This window comes from Mustela erminea, chromosome 4, assembly GCF_009829155.1.
Source record: "Mustela erminea isolate mMusErm1 chromosome 4, mMusErm1.Pri, whole genome shotgun sequence".
Lineage (NCBI taxonomy): Eukaryota > Metazoa > Chordata > Mammalia > Carnivora > Mustelidae > Mustela > Mustela erminea.
The window spans coordinates 96,024,889-96,049,053 of record NC_045617.1 but is presented as its reverse complement, the minus strand read 5'-3'; the positions used below and the strand labels follow the sequence as shown (position 1 = coordinate 96,049,053).

At 35.0% G+C, this 24,165-nt stretch overlaps 1 protein-coding gene across 1 annotated transcript; it reads left to right on the top strand.

Moving 5' to 3' along the window:
• Positions 1-391: 391 nt before the first annotated feature.
• On the top strand, positions 392-22,163 carry LOC116588735 (cysteine-rich secretory protein 2-like). Its single transcript, XM_032340224.1, has 10 exons — positions 392-521; positions 1,584-1,684; positions 4,061-4,091; positions 6,198-6,268; positions 10,966-11,082; positions 12,143-12,230; positions 16,235-16,380; positions 16,800-16,897; positions 19,441-19,529; positions 21,565-22,163. Exons 4-10 carry the CDS (start codon positions 6,200-6,202, stop codon positions 21,690-21,692), a joined length of 735 nt encoding a protein of 244 aa, XP_032196115.1. The 5' UTR covers positions 392-521; positions 1,584-1,684; positions 4,061-4,091; positions 6,198-6,199; the 3' UTR covers positions 21,693-22,163.
• Positions 22,164-24,165: the final 2,002 nt, after the last annotated feature.

Below are 24,165 nucleotides of genomic sequence, written 5' to 3'. Positions count from 1 at the left end.
TTCTGGAGGGGAAGAGAGGCATCAAGAACACTAGGTGTTTATGAGCAAATCTACAAAATGCCAACTTTATGTAACCCTGAATGCACTTAGGGGACTACACTAGTATTGTATTGCAAACTTAATTGTCTGTGGATTTTCACCAATCTGCTCTTTAAATTCTGACCTGTGTTAATTCAGGAATTCTTATCTCTACAAGAACGCCGCCTTTTTCAACCACCCCCTGTGCATTTCGAATCCTAGTATTATCTCCATCTTCTTCCTCCTGTTCAAGTGGGCGAACAGACATTTCCTTTCCTCAAGGGAAGCTGTGCAGGATTTTGTCTGCGCTGCGTCACAGGGAGACGGAGCAGTCGTGAGAATTCAGTAAGCTGACGACTGCGCTGAAGGCACAAAGCCGCGTGACGTCGCTCGTCGCTCACACCTGCTTGGATGGGTATTTTACTCTCGCTGTCCGACAGCGAGCAGCCACCAGTCTCTGGCTCCGGTCCCCACTGTGGGAAGATCGGGGCTCTGGAGCCAGGGTAAGAATTGGAGCAGTCTGGGAAAGGAAATGACCAGGGCCTGGGAGGTGGGGTGAAAATGATAGAAAAAGATCGGTGAGCTGAGGGGTGCTCCGAGCCTTTTCTGACACTCTGGTGGACACATCTGCTGATTCAGTGCATATGGACAGCTTTAAGTTTTGTTGATTATCTCCGTTCCACCAAAGACTTCCAATGTGCCTCTCATAGATGTTTATCCTATTGAAACTCTGTCTTAAAATATTAATCATTACATTTCCATGAAATGCTTGGATTCATAGCAGAAGACAAGTCTTGTAAATGAGGAGTTCATGAGGTCATATTAAGAACTTTAGTTTCTTACTTGTGTTTTGAACCCACAGTTATAAGAAACTGTGTATTGCAAATTATTAGACTTATAACTGTTGACTCTACTGGACTGTATGTCATCTACTGGCTTCCAGGAAAAGACATGAAGACATATAGGTGTGATTTCAAATCCTTGTAGTAAATGCTTATTATGTGGGTGACTACTTATAGATATTATCTTATAAAGAATGTATATATGTATGGGGACCACCTGGGTGGCTGAGTTCCTTAAGTGGGGATTTCACTTTTATTTCACTCAGGACATGATCTCAGGGTTATGGGATGGAGCCCATAACTCCATGTGGGCTCCATGCTCAGTACTAGGAATCTGTCCCTTTCCCTCTGCTCTCCACCTAAGCCATGGTGCTCATTCTCTCTCTCTCCCTTTCTCCTTCTCAGATAGATAGAAAAATAAAATATTCTAAAAAAAGAGTGTATAAGGATTTAGGAGTCTGGAAAATATGCTGATAATCTAAGGAAGTCAAGTGAATTTCCTTAAGAAGCTCACTTTTTGTTATTTGAAGGAAATACCAAGACATCAAAACATAATCTGATCTCAGAAGTATATTATGGTCTTAATGGGTGAGATCAAATAAATACAGGAAAATATTGGGGTAATACTAAAAACATAGTTTTTAAGTTTGTGACGGAGGTTATTGATACTACCTATTTATTCGTCCCATCTTTATTTTAAATATAATTTTTTCCTTGTTCTAGGATTATCAAACTGAACACCATGATCTTCCTACAGACACCTTAGAACTATGTCATCTCAGTCTTAAAACACCTGCAAAAAAGTGCACAGTACTTTTCCATTAGTAAGTAGCAAGGAAAAAAATGGCTGCAAACTTTTCAACTATGTATGAATGTGGGTTTTGTCATTGTTTTCACTGATGCAATAAAGATGATTATAGTTTGGGTAATGAGGGTGGGGAAAAGGAGAGTGGTAGGGAGGAATACGTGGGATCTTGGCCTACTGAATTATGTAATTGTGGGTCCTCTAACGCAATCCCATTGAATGATTGAGCCATACAATATTATCAGGCTAATCTATATGTCTGTAAGTGAGCTGATAAGGATACAAATGTTAGATCCATTTTCTTAAAGTTGGCCAGAAGATTTCCAGTAGAAGTGGGCCTTGAACATTTGAATCTCTGATTAGATTATGCTGATTTTTTCCCATGATACCCAGAAATAAAACAAGTCTTATAAACACTTCTAAAATTAGCAACTTAAAATCAAACACTGTGCATTCATGGAAAGATCTTATGAACATAGCAAACTACTGCACATTGTAAAGGATTATAATAAAAATATTAATAACTTACATATGTTATTATTTGTCAGTCATTGTATTAGGGGCCTTATGTATATTATTACATTCACTTTTTCAAAGCAAAGTTCTTGATATGATAGTTCACATTTTACATAAGAGAAAATTGAAGCTCAGGATTTTCCAAAACTGATGGTTTCCAAAGACTATGCTCTTAAGCAGTAAGTCATAAAAAGTTGGTAACTGGGATGTAAAAGAAAGCTGAGCCTTTAGCTATAAGGTAGCATCCTGGTTACCTTCACAGTGATTAACCAGTCTTCAGTAGTTATTATAAAAATGCTAAGCCAAAAAAGCAGAATCCAGATTTTTGTGTGCTTGGTAAAAGAAGAGGGCTGATTAGGGAGGGAAATCATGTTGTATTAACTCATGTTAAAGAGATACCACCTCACGCAGGTCAGAATGGCTAGAATGAACAACTCCGGAAACAGCAGATATTGGTGAAGATGAGAGAAAGAGGAACACTTTCACACTCTTGGTAGGAATGCAAAGTGGTGCAGCCACTCTGGAAAACAATATGAAGGTTCCTCAAAAAGTTAAAAATAGAGCTACCATATGACCCAGCAATTGTACTACTAAGTATTTTTCCAAAGGTTACACAGTGATCTGAAGGGGAATGTGTGCCCCAATATATATACCAGCAATGTCCTCAACCGCCAAAATATGGAAAGAGCCCAGATGTCCATTGACAGATGAATGGATAAAGAAGATGTGCATATATATGTACACATGTATATATATATACATGTGTACATATATATGCACATCTTCTTTATCCATTTATATGTCCATATGTATATATATACATAGATGTGGACTATTATATATATATATATCCATATGTATACATATATACATATATATGGACTATTACTCCATATTATGGAAAATTACATATATATATAGGAGTATTACTCAGCCATCAAAATGAATGATATTATGCCATTTGCAATGACATGGGTGGGACCAGAGGGTATTACACTAAGCAAAATAAGCCAGTCAGAGAAAGACAAAATCATATGATTTCATTCCTACTTGGAATTTAAGAAAAAAAAAAACATGAACATAAGGGAAGGGGAGGAAAAATAAATAAAAACAGAGAGGGAGACAAACTGTAAGAAACTCTTAACTACAGGAAACAAATCGAGGGTTGCTGAAAGAGAGGTGGGTGGGGAATGGGGTGACTGGGTGATGGGCATTAAGGAGGGCACATGATGGACTGAGTGTTATATACAACTAATGAATCACTAAATTCAACCTCTGAAACTAATAATACCATATATTTACTTAAACTGAATTTAAATAAAAAGAGGTATGTGTACCAGTCTTTGGAAATGCTTTTCTAAAGGATAAAAAAGAACCTGCCAGTGCTGTGAAAAGAAGTAAACAAATGTGAAGAATAAAACTGAATATAATTGATGAAATCTGTTGCCACTTCGACATCACAATTTCAAATTATTTTCATAGTATGTTCTAAAATTATTGCTTGTTCTTTTGCTTGTATTTTAATACAGTGATTGAATAAACAGATAATCCAGATTCATTAAAAAGGCAGTTTATAACAATGTAATATGCAAAAACTATTGAATCATGCACTTTAAATGACTGAATTGAATGGTATGTAAATTAGATCTCAATAAAGTTTGTCTTGTTAAAAACTTTTAAAAAATATTGTATGGAAGCCAGGTAATGTCAAAAGCCATGTCAGACAACTAGCAATGAAATTTGAATATACTGGTGTGAAAAATTCTGTTTCAGAAATTTACTGACTTAGATTTACTTGTACAAACAGAAATTGCTAAAACAGAATAGATGTAAGATATATTGTGCTCTAACCTCTTCTCCACTTTCCTTCTTTCTACAGATAAAGCAAATTCCTACTTTGAGAAGCAACAGTAAGTGATAACTCATTTGTTTTAATGTGAACACTTTGTGTCAGTCATTTTTGTTTTGCCAATGGCAAAATTATATACTTAATACATTTATCCATAATTTCCAAAACTTTATGGATAATTTTTTATTAAAAGAATCAAGCTAATTTTACTCTTTTCTCACTTTATCAATTTGAAACTTCTTTACATTTAATCTTGAGAGATAATAAAAATAATTCTCAGGTTTATGACTTTGAAACAATTATTCTAGAACTATCTTTACTAGAAGAAATGTAAAAGTATGACAATTTGTGTATATTATTGGTAAAAGTATGACAATTTGTGTATATTATTGATGATTTTTACTATAAACATGGATGGTTATGTATTAATACAGGGGTTTTTAAAATAAGGATAAGAATGCCTCCAGTGACTACAAAATGATTTTGCTTTTCTCCGTTGAAACTATGTTCCTTTTAATGTGTATTGACTTTGACATTATGCTTGATGGAAGGCTAATTTCTGAAGTTACTTAAGAACTTACTATTGGAATAGTAAGTAAGCTCAATTTCTTCAGCTGTAAAATATAGTCATACCCACTATAGTATGATGATGACATTAGATGCAAATTTTGCTTTGCATGGTCAACAAATGGTCAGTATTTCCCTTTTATGAGCACATTATTGAGGATAAAGGGAATACATGGAGCAGGTATCAATTGTCTACTATTTACAAATCAATAAGGCCTAGGAAGTACCATAAATAAATTAAAATATTCTTTCTCTTCAAGAATTTGGAAGTACTAAACTCAAACAAACAAAAAAAGATCAATGCATCATTCCTTTAGTTTACAAAGTGAGTAACTTAGGTGACTAATGGCCAGAAGATAAGTGTTTTTTTTTAAAACTTAGTGGACTTGTTGCTTCATCTAAAGGACCAAGAATTTTTTTTTTGAAACATTGAGAAATGACAACATAGACAACCCAAAATGAGTGTCTTTTAAAAAGTTAGTGAAGATATTAAATAACTTTTGTACCAAATCATGGATTCAGCAAATTTGAATGGGCTTGATTTTCAATAAAATATTTGTGTTTTATTTTTTTATACTGGGAAATTTGAGATACAGACAAGTATAAGTAATAAAATCAAAATAACTTCTAATCCCTCTACCAGGGAAATAACCACTAATGAAGTGTTTGTATATTTATTTTTTTTATTTTAGAGAGAGAGAGAGTGAGAATGCATGTGAACATGCACCTGTAGGGTGGAGGGGCAGAGGGGGAGGTATAGAGACAAAGAGGTTCCATGCTGAGCACAGAGTCCCACATGGGGCTCAGTCTCATGACCCTGAGATCATGACCCAAGCTGAAATCAAGAGTTGGATCCTTAAATGACTCAGGCACCCAGGCTCCCTATATATTTATTTCTGTGTAATCATAATTTTGGAGTCTTGATTAGAATCATGTGTAAATAAAAGAACAAACAGTTCTACTTTTTTTTTTAAGATTTTATTTATTATTTGACAGACAGAGGTCACAACCAGGCAGAAAGGCAGGCAGAGAGAAGGAAGAAGCAGGCTCCCCACCGAGCAGAGAGCCGGATGCAGGGCTCTATCTCAGGACCCTGGGATCATGACCTGAGCCGAAGGCAGAGGCTTTAACCCACTGAGCCACCCAGGCGCCCCCAAACAGTTCTACTTTTTATAGAGCAGAGCAAACCAAGAGACTGTGCATACAGAAAATAATGTTTTCCCCAAAATTGTGATGAATAATCAATGCAGTATCATAATTAACTCAAGAAATCTGTATTTTCCACATTTTTAATGAACTTAGGAGGAATAGAGTTGGTCAGAAATATAATGACATGTCCCTAGCCTTCATATGTATACTTTAAGAGCATCAGTCAAGTGTTTCAGTTTATTTTTTATTGCCCCTATCAATAACAAAGTTGATTCTACTATGATTCTCCTGCAACCAAATAAAAATCTTCTCTTGTTACATTTTTTTAAATGAATTTGGGAATTACAGTTCCTTTGAACTAACCAAGATCACTATATTGGCTTTTACTCATAGTTAGAGGTCCATGTGCTACATGTTTTAATGCAGAATTTTCTTCTCTTTGACTTCCCAGAAATGGCTTTATTCCCAGTAGTGTTGTTTCTGGCCGTTCTGCTGCTTCCATCTCTACCCACAGAAGGAAAGGTAAACTTAAACAAGAGAATCTTTCTAAATCTATCCACGCAACTTTGTGGGATGGTTGGGTCCTTTGAGAGGAGAAAGGGAAAAGTGTCTGGTATATCACAAAGTACTCACTGGTGGCTCAGATCACTTAACACAATATCTTGATGACAGGCTATGCTGAGCTCTCCAGTACCCACTGGTCACATGTGACTATTGAACACTTACAGTGCAGCTTATCCAGAACAAAATATACTGTAGTACACATGCTAGATTTCAAAGATTTAGTGAAGAAAAAGAAGAAGAAGGAGGAGGAGGTGGAGGAGGAGAACAGGAAGAAGAAGGAGAAGAAGAAAATATGTCATTAATAACTTAGATATTCAGTACATGATGAAATGATATTTTGGATAAATAATTCAATAATGTATTAGGTTCTCAAGATTGTTGTAAGAAATGAATGCAAATTGGGTGACTTAGAACAACAGAAATTTATTTTCTTACAGTTCTGGTGGCCAGAAGCCTAAAATCTTTGTGTTAGCAAAGCCACACTCCCTCTGGAGGATCTAGGAAGGAATGTGTTCCATGTCTGTCTTTTAGCTTATGCTGGCTTTGACCAATCATTGTGATAACTAGGCTTGTAGCTACATCACATATTCTCTGCCTCCCCTTTCACATCACCTTCTCCTCTCTGTGTCTTTCATATGGATACTTGTCAATGGATTTTGGTCTTACTTAGATAATCCAGGATGGTTGAATCTTGAGATTCTTAACTATATCCAGAGAAGGTCACATTGACAGATTCTGAGGATTAGGATGTAGACATATTATTTTTGTAGACTATTAGTCAATCCATTAAAAGTAAAATTTATTGCTTAAAATAATGTCAATATTTTTTAAAAATCATACATTATGATAAAATAGGATTTACTCCCAGAATACAACAGTAGTTCTATATTTACAAAATAATCAATGCAATATGTCACATGAATAAGAGAAAGGATAAAAAACATATAATCCTGTCAATATATACAGAAAAAGCATTTGACAAAGTGCAACATCCATTCATCATAAAAAGCCTCTTCAGAGTAGGTATAGAGAAAACATACCACAACATAATAAGGGCCTTATGTGAAAGACTCAGAACCAACATCATATTCAATGGTGAAAAACTGAGAGCTTTCCCCCTTAGATTAGCGACAAGACAACGATGTCCATCCTTACTACATTTACTCTACAGAGTCCTAGAAGTCCTAGCCATGGCATTTAGAAAACATAAAGAAATAAAAACCATCCAAATTGGTAAGGAAGAAGTAAAACCCTCACTCTTTGCACATGACATGATACTGTATATAGAAAACCCCAAAGATTTCTCCAAAGAACTATTAGCACTGACACATGAATTCGGTAAACTCATAGAATACAAAATCAATGTGCAGAAATCTGTTGCATTCCTATATGCTAATAATGAAGCAGCACAAAGTCAAAATAAGAAAAGAATTCCATTTATAATTGCACCCAAAACAGGAAAATATCTAGGAATAAACTTAACCAGAGAGGTGAAAGACCAGTACTCTGAAAACCATAAAACACTGGTGAAAGAAATTCATGACCATGCCAAGAAATGGAAAGACATTCCATGCTCCTGAGTTGGAAGAACAAATGTCTGTAGTACCAAAAGCAATCTACACATTGCATGCAATCCCTATCAAAATACTAACAGCATTTTTCACAGAACTAGAGCAGATAATCCTAAAAGTTGCATGGAACCACAGAAGACCTCAAATACCCAAAGCAGTCTTGAAAACAAAGGAAAAAAAAAAAAGGCAAAACTGGAGGTATCACAATTCATTATAAGTTATATCACAAAATTATAGTAATGAGGGGAGTATGGTCCTGGCATAAAAGCAGACACACAGATCAGTAGAACTGAACAGAAAATCCAGAAATAAATCCACAATTATATGGTCAATTAATCCTCAACAAAGGAGGAATGAATATACAATGGGGAAAAGGCAGTCTCTTCAACAAAAGGTGTTAGGAAAATAATCCATTGCAGCCACAAGCAAGAGAATGAAACTGGACCACTTTTTTGCATATTCACAAAAGTGGACTCCAAATGGGTTAAAGACCTAAATGTGAGACCTGAATCCATAAAAAAATCCTAGGAGAGAGCACAGCAAGTAATGTCTCTGACATCGGCTCTAGGAACATTTTTCTAGATTTGTCTCTTGAGGCAAAGGACACAAAAGCAAAAATAAACTATTGGGACTACAACAGAATAAAAAGTTTCTGCACAGCAAGAAAAATAAAAGAAAAAGAAAATAAAAACACTAAAAAACAATGTCCTGGATGAGCAAAGATATTTGCGTATGACATATTTGATAAAGGGTAAATATCCAAAGTATTTAAAGAACTGATTCAACTCAACACAAACACAAAACTAATTCAATTAAAAATGGATAGAAGACATGAACAGACATTTTCCAGAGAAGGCCTACAGATGGCCAATGGACAGGTGAAAAGATGCTCAGCAGCACTCATCATCATGGAGATACAGATCAAAACCACAATGAGATGTCACCTCACACCTGTCAAAATGTCTAAAATCAATAGCACAAAAAACAACTTAGTGGCAAAGATTTAAAGAAAAAGAAACCATTGTGCACCATTGTTGGGAATGCAAACTGGTACAGCCACTGTGGAAAATTATATGGAGGTTTCCCCAAAAAATTAAAAATAGAATTTCCATATGATTCGGTAATTTCATTACTGGATATTTACACAAAGTATATCAAAACAATAGTTAGAAAAGATATATGCTCCCCTATGTTTCTTGCAGCATTATTTACAATAGCCAAACTATGGAAGCAGCCCACATGTCCGCTGATAGATGAGTGGATTAAGATGTGATATATGTGGATGGTAGATAGGTAGATAGATAGATGATAGATAGAATAATGTGTATGTGTATATATGTATATATAATGTATATACTGTGTACATATATATAATGAAATATTATTCAGCCATAAAAAGAATGAAATCTTGCCATTTGCAACAATACAGATACAGCTAGAGAGTACAATGCTAAGCAAAATAAGTCAGAGAAAGACAAATAGTATATGATCTCACTTATATGTGGAATTTAAGAAGCAAAACAAATGAGAAGAGAAAAAAAGAGAGAGAAAAACCAAGAAATAGACTATTAACTATACAGAACAAATAGATTGTTACCAGAGGGGATGTGCGTGAGGGGATGGGGGAAATAGGTGACGGGGATTAAAGAGTGCACTTATCATGATGAAACAACATTTTTAAAAATTAAAAAATAAATTAATATCATTTGATTCTTTTACTTTTTTAATTTAACCACCAAAAAGTTAAAATTACATGTTATGCTTGAGTTATTTTTCTAATGAATGCAATGGTCTGTGATATAAGAAGCTAATGATAGTCCTCTCTCCACAAGATCGTTTCCCATTTCTTTTATTTAATATGCTTCAGTGCGATCTTAAAGAGAACTAACAATAACATAACTTTAAATTAGCACTACTTCATATATCACCACATTTAATTTTCATCCTTACTGCATGATAAAGTTATACTTATTTTTTACATTAAAAAAATCTACCTCTAAAAGTCTTAGTGTTTGTTTTGCTTTCTTATTCATGCTCAAAAATGTTTGATATGTGAAGCCTACCTCTTGAATTCAAACCTTTTAATTTGAATAAACTACATTGCTTAAATAATCCCAAGACCAACATCAGTGATCCTTTTCAACGACTGGAGGGTAGGTGTCCGTATAAAATGTTTATCTCTTGATCAGAAAATCTCTTGAATGTGAGGAGCTCTGGTCATTGCTGTTTCCCTATCTGTAATTCCGGGCATACAGGAAGATATCCCAGGACCAGAGACTAGTAGGACTAGAACTCATCAGACCAGAGAATTCTGCCACTGGGTGAAAACTTATTTGGTATTCAGAAATACAGATTGTAATAAAATAGATAATAATATCTACTGTAATAGGAATAAGTTTACTAGGGTATTAAATGAAATTTGAACTCCTGAACATTCTTTCTCTAAATACATTCCGAATACATTATTTCTTTAAATACAGACTATATCAGGTCAATATTCCCTTAAAGTCTAGGGTGAATCTTGAACTCCACTCTCATCCCACCTGCTGCAACCTGATCAAATATGAATGAATATGTCTTAAAGTTCCTGTTGTGTGCCTTTGTGGTTATAAAATATTATCACTCATATGTCTAGAAGAATCATAGAGAAGGTCCAGGAAACCATATAAGGTAGAAAGTAGAGAATCTGATTAACAAACACATAGCAGTGCAAAAGAGAAAATATATCTCTCTTCAAATAATTTTATAAGTGAAGACCAGGATATGGACCAGAGAGATAACATGGCCATGAAAGGAGAAAAGGTACATTAATAATTACCATGAAACTAGAAGTTGGCGTCTGTGGCTTCAGAGGAGATTTTAATTTGTTATGCCATGAATTTCACCCTCCTTCTCAAAGCTTCAAATGACTTCTTTTCTATTTGTCATAGCTTTGGCTCAGGTTCATTGGCAATGCTTAACAACTAATATTGACTTGAGCTGAATGCTTCTTAAAATCTTTGTTTCTTTGAATTTGCTTATTCATTCTTAAATGCAACTTTAATAAATGTTAAGAAGATAACCTTAATTTTTATTTCCTTTTAGGATCCATCCTTTACTGCTTTGCTAACCACTCAAACGCAAATCCAAAAAGATATTGTAAATAAACACAATGAACTAAGGAAATCAGTCTCTCCACCTGCCAGCAACATGCTAAGGATGGTAAGAGGCAATGATAAGGGCTAACGGTGTGAGCTAGCAGTGATAAGAGCAGGGATTTCTTTTCTTTTTTTTTTTTTTAAAGATTTTTTTTTTAATTTATTTATTTGACAGACAGAGATCACAAGTAGGCAGAGAGATAGGCAGAGAGAGAGGGGGAGGCAGGCTCCCCACCAAGCAGAGAGCCCGATGCGGGACTCCATCCCAGGATTCTGGGATCATGACCTGAACCGAAGGCAGAGGCTTTAACTCACTGAGCCACTCAGGTACCCCAGAGCAGGGATTTCTTATGAACTTTGTGCTTACAAAGTTTTTCTTCTATTCTGCTATTTCATCTGAGCTGTGTTATGGGCATGGCAGAAAAATTTTCCTTTTTAATGGTTAAATAATCTGTCAAATTTATAGGGATATTCAGTCAGGAAGGCAACATTAGAGCCAGATCTTCAGACATCAAATGTGAGGCCATTGCACTTTTTGTCACTATCTGCCCTAGTCTAAAATAAAGGAGGTCCCTTTCTTTCATGTATTTTATTCTTTTTAATTAATCTCTATGCCCAATGTGAGGCTCAGACTCAGGCTCTGAAGAATCCTGTGGGTAAATAAGAGCCCACTTTCCACAGCATGGTTCATAAATGCTAGACTATCTCCCATTTGAAACCAATGGGCTACAATTGAAATTGGGAATAATCTAGGCCTGCTTATTACTAAGGAAATATAATTCAAAGACTTCACAAGTTGAGTATTTAGAGTAACCCCATTACTAAAAATCTTGCATGTTGTTCCTGTACTATAATAAATTTTCAGATATTATGTTAGATATTTATCTATCTCTATCTATTCATCATTTATGAACTTCTCTTCATGTGGAAATTGGCACTGGAGCAAATAAATGCACACACGCCTATATACCCCTACCAAAAAGGTCTTTGCATACCACTGATGATCAGATAATTATCTATAGAGGTTTAAAGTAGTGTAAATCAACCTACCAATCAGATTATAAACCATATGCTTCATAGGAGTTGAATTTTTAAGTGTATATTTTTTTTCTTGTGACATTTAGGAATGGAACAGAGAAGCAGCAGCAAATGCACAAAAGTGGGCAAACAAGTGCACTTTGGAACACAGTGTGCCAGAGGAACGAAAAACCAGTATGTAAATGAGTAAATTTTTTTGAATAGATGAACTAATAAAATAATATTGAAAAAATCAGATAGAATGGAACATTCCAGGATGTTATAAGAAGACTTAGAGAACAAACGTTGTTTATACTGCTCTATTTATATACTTTTATTTTTGTTTTGAGAGAGAGAGAGAATGTGAGTAAGGGAGGAGGGGCAGAGGAAAACGGAGAGAGATTCCCAAGCAGGTTCCATGCCAGGTGTGGAGGCTTACATGGGGCTTGATTTCATAACCCTGAGATCATGACCTGAGTGGAAATCAAGAGTTGGATGCTTAACCAACTGAGCCACCCAAGTGTCCCTATATTCTCCTTTTTAAAATCAAAGTATCTGTAGAAGGAGAGAGAATTATAGGTACCATTTTGTGCTTGTTGATTTTTTACATTATGCAAATGATATTTGAACAATACTCCACTTTTTTGTTTCAACCAGCTCATGAGTCAATAAGTCATGTATCATTTCTCCAAATTTAAAGATGAGAAGATGAGGACAGGGGAAGAATGACTTCCCCAAGTCACAATCTGAAGTGTGTCATATATTGGAAAGTTAACCAGCCTTAATTATTTCTAATCCACTGCTCCTTTTTGTGATCCTGTGTAGCTATCTGATGTTTTCATATCTCTTCTTTTGTATTTATAAAATATACTAAATTATGGTGATTTGTTCCTGAATTTTGTGAATATTGTTCTAAAAATACTTAAATTTTAAAAATTATGATAAATATTTTGGTATGTTGATTCATTTTTAATTTTTGAATTCTTGTCAAATATTATAAACACCATGAAAGAAAAAATGTTTTATGCATAAACCTTACAAAAATATTTGTTTATATTTTCAACCATAATATACATAGAGGCAGGCTCAATTTGAAAGCAATAAATTTTTACTTGTAATTTAATCACATTATTTACTTATACGGTTGATGCTGCTCTGTTAATGAAATTATGAAAAGAATGACTGCATTCAGTAGAAGATTAAAACAAATGGTCTTAGAGATGCAAGTCTACTATTAGATTCTTAGTTTCTTTTTGACATAGACAAAAATATTTTATATTCTCTTTAAGCAACACATAGACGTTATATTTTAAGCTACCAAAATGTAATTCATAATTGAGAGGTTGAAAAGATCAAGAAAAGTTTCTGGGCAACAAGTTATTTTCTTTATTGTGGTAAGAACACTTCATGAGACTTACACTTTTAACAAATAAGTGTACTGTATGATATTACTGACATTAGGTACAATGTCCTGCAGCAGAAATTATTAATCTAGAACTTATTCATCTTTATGAATGAACCTTTATTCCCATTGATTGGTAATTTCCCATTTCTCCTTCCCCCCATCCTTATCTATTACTGTTCTACTCTTTGGTTCTATGAATTTCGTTATTTTATGTACTTCATATAAAGGGAATCATGTGGTAGTTGTGTTTCTGTGACTGGATTTTTTCACTTAATATCATGTTTTCAAGATTCATCCATAGTGTCTCACGCAAGTGTTGCAGAATTTCCTTCTTTTTTAAAGATAAATGAAAGCCGTTGTGTATATATGGGTGCCATTTTGTCCATCCACTCATCTGTCCGCAGATTTTATGTTTCCATATATAGGCTATTGTGAAGAATGCTGCAATGAATATGAAGAATGCTAATATTGCTGCAAAACCCTGATTTCAATTTTTTTGGATAAATACCCAGAAGTAGTATTACTGGATCATTGGCAGTTCTAAATTTAATTTTTTGAGGAACCTCTGTTTTTTTCCACAGGAGCTACCCCATTTTTTATGCCCAACAAAAGTATACAAGATTCCGATTTTTTTCACATCTTTATCATCACTTGTTGTCAGGGATTTTTTTTCCTCCAGAAAAGACTTCTTGAAAGGTGTAAGGTGACATCTCATTGTGGTTTTCATTTGCATTTCCCTATGTTTAGCAGCACTGAGCACCTGTTCACATACCAGTTGGCCATTTGTGCATCTTTGGAGAATGTCCAATCAAACTGTGGTCAGAAAAGATCTGTAATCAATTTCTCAGGCAGCCTCCTGAAAGAGATGGATCTTTAGGCATTCCATCCAACTCTTTCTCTACTCAGGAAGAGGCTAGAAGTTTGGATATTTTTAATCTGCTTATTCTGTGCTGAACAAGGAAGGGAAGCTTTAGCATTTATGAACCCAAATCTCTATGCTCATCTTGGTTATGCTAGATCTGATAACATTTTCAGAGAGGCAAGTCAGAAGTCAATTTTCTGGGCAACATCTGGAATGTTTGTGGCACTGGATGCCCAGGCCAACTTTTTCCCACTCAAGGGAGAAACAGGTAGATATGGCACTTGCTCACAGTGTGCTGTGCTGGGGAGCTGAGAAATGGCATCTACCAATCCAAACCACCATCTCTGTTCTCCCCCATGGAGTAACACTGAAACTATGTCAAACCCTTCAGAGCTTTAAGACAAGCAAGGCTGATGTCAGTTCTTTAGGCAGAAATTGGAGCAATGGACACACCAATCAACTCTTTGCTTCCCCAGAAGGAAGCTGAGAACTAAGAACTAAGCCAAGGGGAGGAGATATGGTAACTACCAGCTAAAGCCAGCATCTCCATTCTCCTCCGGATGACTAGCCCGTGCCTGACTGTCAGAACTCCAAGACTACCAAGAGAGAAGCCAGCCATCTCTGGGGAATTTCCTTAGGGAAGGTTGGGATGCTGGACACAAGAACCAACACCTTCCTTCCCCTAGGAGAAGATGGGAGCTAAGAGACCTCTTCCTGATCATAGGGGAAGCACTGTGCTGAGGGTAGGCATTCTAGTGAAAGGGTGTCCCAGTTTCCCTACAGACTTCAGTGAGTCTGGGTTCATATTCTCCGATGATCTAGGAGTCTCTCAGTTAGTTTTCCCACAAAGGGCAATTTGTTTGGAAATTGTTGCTGAATATGTGTATTTGTTAGGGAAATAAGAGTCTGGGGCTCCCTACCTCCCCATCTTTCTAATGTCACCTGCAAGGCTCTTGGATAATTCTCTGAGGAAGACTGGCCTATGACATTCTGATTTAGTGATTAAGAAAGACTCCAAAAGCTTTGAAATCTGCCATTCCTCCTGATGTCAGATGCCTATAAATTGAGGCTCTTACAGACTGCCTGTAGAACTCTTTTTACCAATTTCACACAAAATCATAATTATAAACATTTAGAACAGGGTCCAATATGTGAAAAATCTCTGGTGAAGATGGATGAGAGGAGGAGAAAAGGAATAAAAGTTGTTCACTACCTTTCACGAATTTATGATACAAAGCTGAGAGCATAGGAGTCAGTACAATGTGAAGAATTTAGCCTGAAAAAAAATGCATTTCTGAAACTCCAGAAGATTTTTGAAGCATAAAGTCTTCTTAACCTGTGCAAAGTTTTGCATGTTGATGCCAGCCTCAGTGTCCTAAAGAGATTTTTTTAAAGATTTATTTATTCATTTTAGATAGAATGGTGAAGGTGGACGGAGAGAATTCTCAAGAAGACTCCCCGCTGAGTGGAGAGCCTGATGCAAGACTAGATCTCAAGACCTGAGATCATGGCCTGAGCCCATCAAGAGTCAGCCTCTTAACCTAGTAGCCTACCCAGGTGTCCCTAGATAGATCTGTCTTCTATTCAGCTTTAGAGCTGAGAAGAATGGAATACTTTAACTAAGTATTATGAGTTACAAGTATAGGCACTGTGTTTGAAGGGCAACATCCTTGTGTTTTTTTTTTTTTTAAGATTTTATTTTATTTGACAGACAGAGATCACAAGTAGGCAGGCAGAGAGAGAGGAGGAAACAGGCTCTCTGCTCCCGATGCGGGGTTCGATCCCAGGATGCTGGGATCATGACCTGAGCCGAAGGCAGAGGCTTTAACCCACTGAGCCACCTAGGCGCCCCCATCCTTGTGTTTATATAGTTGATTTCTTTTGCCATTGAATAATTTATTGCTTCCTCAAGAATGATCCATTTATCTTTAGGTACAAAATGTGGTGAGAATCTCTATATGTCAAGTTACCCTGCTCCGTGGTCAGATGCAATCCAAAGCTGGTATGATGAGCACCATAATTTTGTCTATGGTGTAGGACCTAAGAGTTCCAATGCAGTTGTTGGACATTACACCCAGGTAAGACAAACAAATGAAAATACTTTGACCACAAATGCTCTAATATGAAAGCATCTCTAAATTATCACCAAGTCCAATGTTCAATTTGGGTAAGAGCATGAATAGATATTATAGTCCTGACGTTGGCTGGTACTTCATCTAGAGTTGTCTTTTTTTTTTTTTCCATCACTTGCAAAACTCTTGGTAAGGAAGCATACTCCGTACTTTCTCAAAATTAGAAATGGATAAAATAGTGAAGGCATGTTAAGATTTAATATCTTAAAATTTGTGATTTTCTTCAATAATTGTAAATATTTTCAAAAGGTACTTGGCTACAAGCTATAATAGTATCATTTTTTCAGTTTTATAGTTGCTACTATTCTTTTAATATTTTCCCTCATCTTGAATGTACTCTCATATATTCCCTTTTGGAATTGTAGCTCGTTTGGTACTCTACTTACCATGTTGGATGTGGAATTGCCTATTGTCCCAATCAAGAGAATCTAAAATACTACTATGTTTGCCAATATTGTCCTGCGTAAGTATACACTTTAGAGTTTCATGCAATAATCCTATGTGCAATTTAGTATTTTAAAATTCTTTTATAGTAAAAAAAAATTAGAACATAAAACATATTTCAGTAAAGGGAAAGAATAATTTTTTTTCATTTTTTAAAACTGATGCATAGTTCATATACAATGTCACATTAGTTTTAGGTGTATAACATAGTGACAGGTCTACACTTTATACTATGCTCACTGCAAGAGTAGCTATCAGCAGTCACCATACGATGCTATTATAGCTACTTTTTAATTTTTTAAGTATTTTTATTTATTTGTCAGAGAGAGAGCACAGGCAGGGGGAGCGGCAGGCAGAGGGAGAAGCAGTCTCCCCACTGACCCTGGGATAATGACCTGAGCCAAACGCAGATGCTTAACCAACTGAGCCACCCAGGTGTCCCATGTTATTATGACTATTTCAGTACTATTGACTATTATCCCGATGCTGTACTTTTTATCCCCATGACTTACTTTTTCCATAACTGGAAGCCTGTATCACCCCTACCTTTCAACTATTTTGTCCATCCTATGGTGTCTGTGTTTCTCTAACTTGCTTCACTTAACATAATACCCTTTTAGGTCCATCCAAAAGGAATACATCTTTGGAAATGCCCTTTTTTTAAAGATTTTATTTATTTATTTGATAGACAGAGATCACAAGTAGGCAGAGAGGCAGGCAGAGAGAGAGGAAAGGAAGCAGGCTTCCTGTTGAGCAGAGAGCCCGATGCGGGGCCCAATCCCAGGACTCTGGGATCATGGAAATGCCTTTTAAGTTGAGATGCATTCAACTTCTCAAGGAAGAGACCAAGTTCTCAACTCCCAAATATAAAATCTGAAACTCTTTCCTTAGTTACAAAGTAGCATCTTTTTTCTCAGTCACCTTTGCCTTGGGCTCACTACTCTAGATTTGATATCATCAGTTCTCACTAACTTAACACTTCAGGAGGTTGCAGCCTGATGCAAGGGATGGTCGTGGAGTAGCAAGTAGGGGATGGAAGATTGTGATTTCCATTTCTCCTGCTAAAATATCCCTTATCCCATTAATCTAAAAAATCACCCACATTATTTACTCACAGATTTTTCATTCTTTTGTATCTCAAAGGTTTTTCAAGAGATCGTTAATATACTTCAGAGTCCAGAAAAAAGAATCTTCAGTCTTTGTTTTTCAGAAGTTTTCACAAAATCTCCACAATGAACCATTTTTTAAGGTCTTGACCTATAGCAGGAAATATGTTCTTTCTATCAAGGATTATGTCTGAATTTACCCATAATAAATTCTGTGGATATACTGAAGATCTAACCTCAATTTACCTGTTAATCTTAAATTCTTTTAATGCTTGAACTTTCGTGCCACTGGAGACAGGGAGATCCCTAGAACCAAGGCTCCTACAGGTTTGTTTTGAGACTGTAGATAATCCAAGCATGTGATTCTACAGAGTGAGAGGTACGACCTCCAACATCATTTTCCTGCAAGCACTAAGGTTTAGTAGAAAGAATTGAGAGGTCCTAGGAAAATGCATGCAAACTCACTGGCTGGCTTTGAGACAGGAGAGTATGGAGCCAGTCATCTGAAGTGAGAGTTGGAGTGAATAATAAGGAAAAGCAGGATTGAGAGAACTTCCAGAGCATGTTTGTGTCTTATTTCACATTTTTCCAGGGGCTCACACATGGTTGTTATGTTCTGTGCATGGAGAGATTCAGATGCATGACCTTGTGTTCTTGGCCCACTTGACACTACTGAGATTTGGACTCACTTGTAATTCAAATAAATTAAATGGCTCATAGGTAATGATCATCAGCAAGTTGTAAGTTAGTCACTGTAATGTGATTACACCCTGGATATCCATGCTTGTCAAAATTTTTGAGTGAACATTCCCTGTTTGGTAAGTTTAAAAATGTCTCACATACCTCTAGAAACTCACAAATTTCCTTCTCTCTCTCTGCCTGTCCCAGAAACACACACCAATAACTTAACTCAAATATCCCTGCCCTCATCTAGAAGGTGAAGTACATATATATATGTATATATATACTGGAGTTTACTATTTTTAGATTATATCTAAGAAATTTGGTATTTTATTATCTTTCAAATATAAAATGATATTGTAACATTAAATATTCTTTTCCAAACTGCAACTACCTGCCTCCCAAGAGCTCTTTTGTCTTCCTAGGGGATATATTCTACCTCTAGCTAACACATTGGGCTATACTGCCTTGCCAGTTTGACCAAGTCTGCTGGGACATGAAGAAAGTGGGACCACATTGAAATATACTTTGAAAACTTTAGACTCTAATTACTCTAATTTAGTTGCTCAATATGAAGAATTATAGTCAAGGAAATTGGTCAATATGTGAAGCATTTTCTTAATTTGAATGTTACCTGAATTACTCACTTTTAAGTTTTTTAACATAACTGAAAACATCTGTAGTCATGTATGTTTGGTAATTTATACTGCCCTTGAGGAATATAAACTAAATTATGAAGTGAAAAGTATTTGACATTATGTATTTTAAATTTCAGTGGCAATAACGTGAGTAAAAAGAATACCCCTTACCAACAAGGGACACCTTGTGCCAGTTGCCCTGGTAACTGTGACAATGGACTATGCAGTAAGTTTGAAGTGATCACCTTGCTATTATAATAAAAAGTTGATATTTTATTTTCTTTTTGTGGGTTGAGAAATCTCCTAAAGTAATCAGTTTAAATAATATCATTATGCAGAAGACAAATATGTTACTCAACACAGCATGTTTATGTAAACATTTTACACACTTTAGTAACCTACATATTATTTGTAATGAAAAGAATATTGCCATATGTAAGATAATGAAAGATCTACCATTCACATATTTTTGTTACTAAGCATAGATATTAATATTAATTATACATATTTCTGGCAAATAGTTCAGATAAAGTTAGTATGATTGTGTCAAAAGTCCTATTCTGAAAAGCAAATCTATGCATATAAGATCACATTATATCTGAATCTAGACAGGCAAATCAAATATTATACTACTTTTGTGCTAATGAGTTTATTATGCTAACTACCTCTTTTTTCTATAGTAAAATTGGAATCATAGTGTTTAATTTAATAATCACATTCTTTATAATTTGATAGTAGTCTACTGCATTTTTTTTTCCTCAGTCAACAACATTGTCATTACTGCAAATTTTTAATGACAAAATCAAATCCGTATATAGTGGTACATATATACAGAGATCACAAAAATACTGTTGCAAAAAGGGAGAAAATAAATTTTGCATACTTAATTTCTAAAGTTGCAATGAATACACGTAAAAATAGCTCTTAGCTTTTTATAGTTGGGATACTTGTATTAAAATTATTGTGAATAATAGAATTGAATGAAGCTCATTCACTGAGATTTTTAACTTTCAAATGCATTCAACTTTAGTTATCATTCTTACTGACTGAATTATATAGCTATTATTCAGAATATTATTTAGAATATAAATCAGCTAAAGAAGGAAAAAAATTTACATATTAATAGCTCTGCTGAATGCTATTTGGGAAGAAGCTTATAATTTATCCTATTATCAATAAGCACTCAGTTGAAATATTTTAAACAAGAGTGACAAAGTTGTAACCATGTTTTATAAAGAGCTTTCTAGCAATAGTATAGAAAAACAATTGGATGGAAGTCAGCTAGAAAACTGACTATGGGTTTAAAAAAAAATCTCTCTACCACATTACTGACAAAATAATGAAGAGAATTGGATGGGGTTGGAATATAAGGAATAGAATAGCCAATGTTTGTTACCTGTGCTGATTGAGTGCTGTAGGGAGAAGTACTCCTTAGGGAAATATGGAAGTAGGAAGAAGTAGGGAAGAAGGACGTCCAACTGATCCAGTTTGTGGTCTAAATTACTGAGTAGTTAGAGAGCCATTTCTCTGACATTGTTGGCGGGGATGTGGGGAGATGGGGGTGAAGGGGTTTACAGGAAGAACATACCCAAGAATTGTCAGTCATACAGGTAGTATGATGAGTTTAGTTTGAGATTTGTTGAGTTTGTGGCCTCTGGGGAGGATCCAGAAAGAAATACCAGAAGGAAAGTGGACATGTTATCATTGTTTTGCATCTTTATCTTCCCATTGAAATTCCTTTCTCCAGGAAGCAAACATTGGAGTCTAAACCAGTGCTGTTCAATAGTATGAAATAAAGAAAAAGTCCTGTATCAGCATGTGTCTTACAAGTAAACTAGTCACATGTGGCCTTTGAATATTGAAATGTGGCTAGTAAGATTAAGGAACTAAATTTTTTACTTTATCTAATATAGAATAATTTAAATTTAAATATCTATATTGGACTAGTGGTTCCAATATTAGACACTGAAGGTGTAGAGAGATTTATTTATATTTATTTAACTTTATTGGCTAAAGAAGAAAAATAGGTCAATTTATTTTGGAAACATATCACCAAGTTCAAAATAAAAAGTGATAGTTTAATCAGTGAGCTCAACTCATGCTCACAAGATATTTCTCACAAGAAACGGAAAGCCCATCATTGTGTAAGTGATATTGACTTGATTTGTCCAATCTTTATGGCCTCATGCACTTTTGAATGTACAGCATTATTTTGCTGCTATTGAGGAAAATGATAATGAACTCATTTATTTTTGTCACAGCCAACAGTTGCGAGTTTGAAGATCTCCTTAGTAACTGTGATTCCTTGAAGAAAACAGCTGGTTGTGGACATGAATTGCTTAAGGAAAAGTGCAAGGCAACTTGCCTATGTGAAAACAAAATTTACTGAGACGCCCAGTGTGCATTGCACAGGACTAAGTGAAGAGAGCTGCAACATTTTATTGAAACATACCACAGGATAAATTGTAGGCATGTTAGTTACAAATATGGTTCCACTCAGTAATTCATCTTTTTTTCCTCTCTATAGAAATCTCTTTTCATGCAGATATTTATACAAGCAGCATAGTCTATAAGGACAACTTTGGACTTTGATAGAAATTTGGTACTTTAAACTTAACAAATTGAATTAAGTTGACAATTTTGTAAACTGTATAACCATAGACCTTAGGTCACTAGAACATTGGATTAAAATGGAGAAGTACATGTTTCCTGAAACAACATGCCAAAAAAAAAAAAAAAAAAAAAAGAAAGAAAAGAAAAAGAAAGAAAAGAAAAAAGAGAGAGAGACTGAAACATCATTGTTATTCCTGTGAAATGACTTTTTACTTGAATAAAGAATAAATTCAAAGATTGACACCTACCTTTGTCTCATGGCCTCCTCTTTAAACAAAAGTAATTATCTTTTAGAGTAAAAAAATTATGTAAGCAACCACATGAGAGATTCTTGTGTAATATTTTCTAGTATTTATAATTTACCCCAGCTAGATTCAGCCCAGATAAATAATAATATAGTACAAAATTTCCAAAATATTTTCCTATAAAATTAAATTTTAACAAAAATAGGAATCAACTCAATTCTTATTTTTTGATATTTTAATCTCCTCATAGATTTGGTTGATATATTAAAAGAGTGCATATATACATAGCATATATAAATATAGCCTTCTATAAAAAAAGATATTTCAGAGAGATTTATCATTTATAAATTTTTGCATACATTCTCATTTAAGACTGATTTCAACAGGATGAAGTAGGCCCATTTTATAGGTGAGAAAATACACACACACACACATCTAAAGATGGAGGTGTTGAAACTAGTTAAGAAATGTCTGGCCAGGGTTGGGAGAAGGGGGGTGGGGTTATGGACATTGGGGAGGGTATGTGCTATGGTGAGTGCTGTGAAGTGTGTAAACCTGGTGATTCACAGACCTGTACCCCGGGGGATAAAAATATATGATTATTAAAAAAAAAAAATTAAAAAAAAATGTCTGGCCAGACAGATGGAGCGCAAGCATTAACTACTGATGCCTCCAAGATGAGAGTATATGTATCATCCTATACTTATTGAAGAGATTGAATTCACAATTTTAAAGCTTCCCAAAGGGAAATTTCCAGGTCCAGATGATTTCAGTGAAGCTTTACACCAAACATTTAAAGAACTAATACTAAGTTTACACAATCTCATCTAGAAAATTATATAGGAGGAAATGCTCCTCAATTTATTCTTTGACACCAGTATTATCCTACTCCTAAAACCAAAGACAGTGCAAGAGGAAAAAAAAAAAAAAGTGCGAATCTATAGCTGTCATGAGCATGAATGAAAATATTCCAAATAAAAATTTAACAAATTAATCCAGCAATATAGTAAAAGGATAATATACCCTAACCAACTGGGATTTTCCCTATGGATGCAGGTTTGAGCTAACACTTAAAATCAAATTGTGTTCTACTATATAAGCAAACTAGTTTACTTCAGTAGATAAAAAGAACAAGCACTTGACAAAATCTAATATCCAATCCTGAAAAAACTCTCATCAAATCAAAAAGAGAAGGGAAATTTCTCAACTTGATAAACAGAAGCTAAAAAAAAAAAATGTACAGCTAACACTGTAATGGTGAAAGACTTGATTTTTTCCCCTCTAAGATCAGAAAAAAAAAGGGGGAGGCTAAGATGTCTACCCTCATCACCAAGCATTGTACTAGATCTGGCTTGTTAATCAGATAAGACAGAAGGCATCTAATTAGAAAAGAAGGAGTAAAACTATCCTTATGCACAGAAGAAATGACACACAAAATCACCAGTATGGAAATATAAAGATACAGTTGACCCTTGAACAACACGAAGGGTTTAGGGGGACTGACACCTGCACAATTGAAAATCAGTGTATAACTTTTGGCTCCCCCAAAGCTTAACTATCAATAGCCTACTATTGATCAGAAGCCTTACTGATAACATAAGTAGTGGATTAACATATTTTGCATATATATATATATATAAATTGGATTGGATATTAGATTTATATATATATATATATAAATGCAAAATATGTGTGTATATATATGTGTGTGTGTGTACTGTGTTCTTACAATAGAGCAAGCTAGAGAAAAACCTTTGTTAAGAAAATCATTTTTGTATAGTACTGTGCTGTGCAACCCTGCAAATGTATTTATCAAAAAATATGTTGTGGGTGGAGGAGCAAGGTGGTGGAAGAGTAGGATATCTAAATATCATTATGTCCTAGGAGTACAGTTAGATAGTTATCAAACCATTTCAAACAACTACAAACTCAACAGGAGATCAAAGAGAAGAAGAGCAGCAATTCTAGGAACAGAAAAGCAACCACTTTCTGGAAGATAGGATG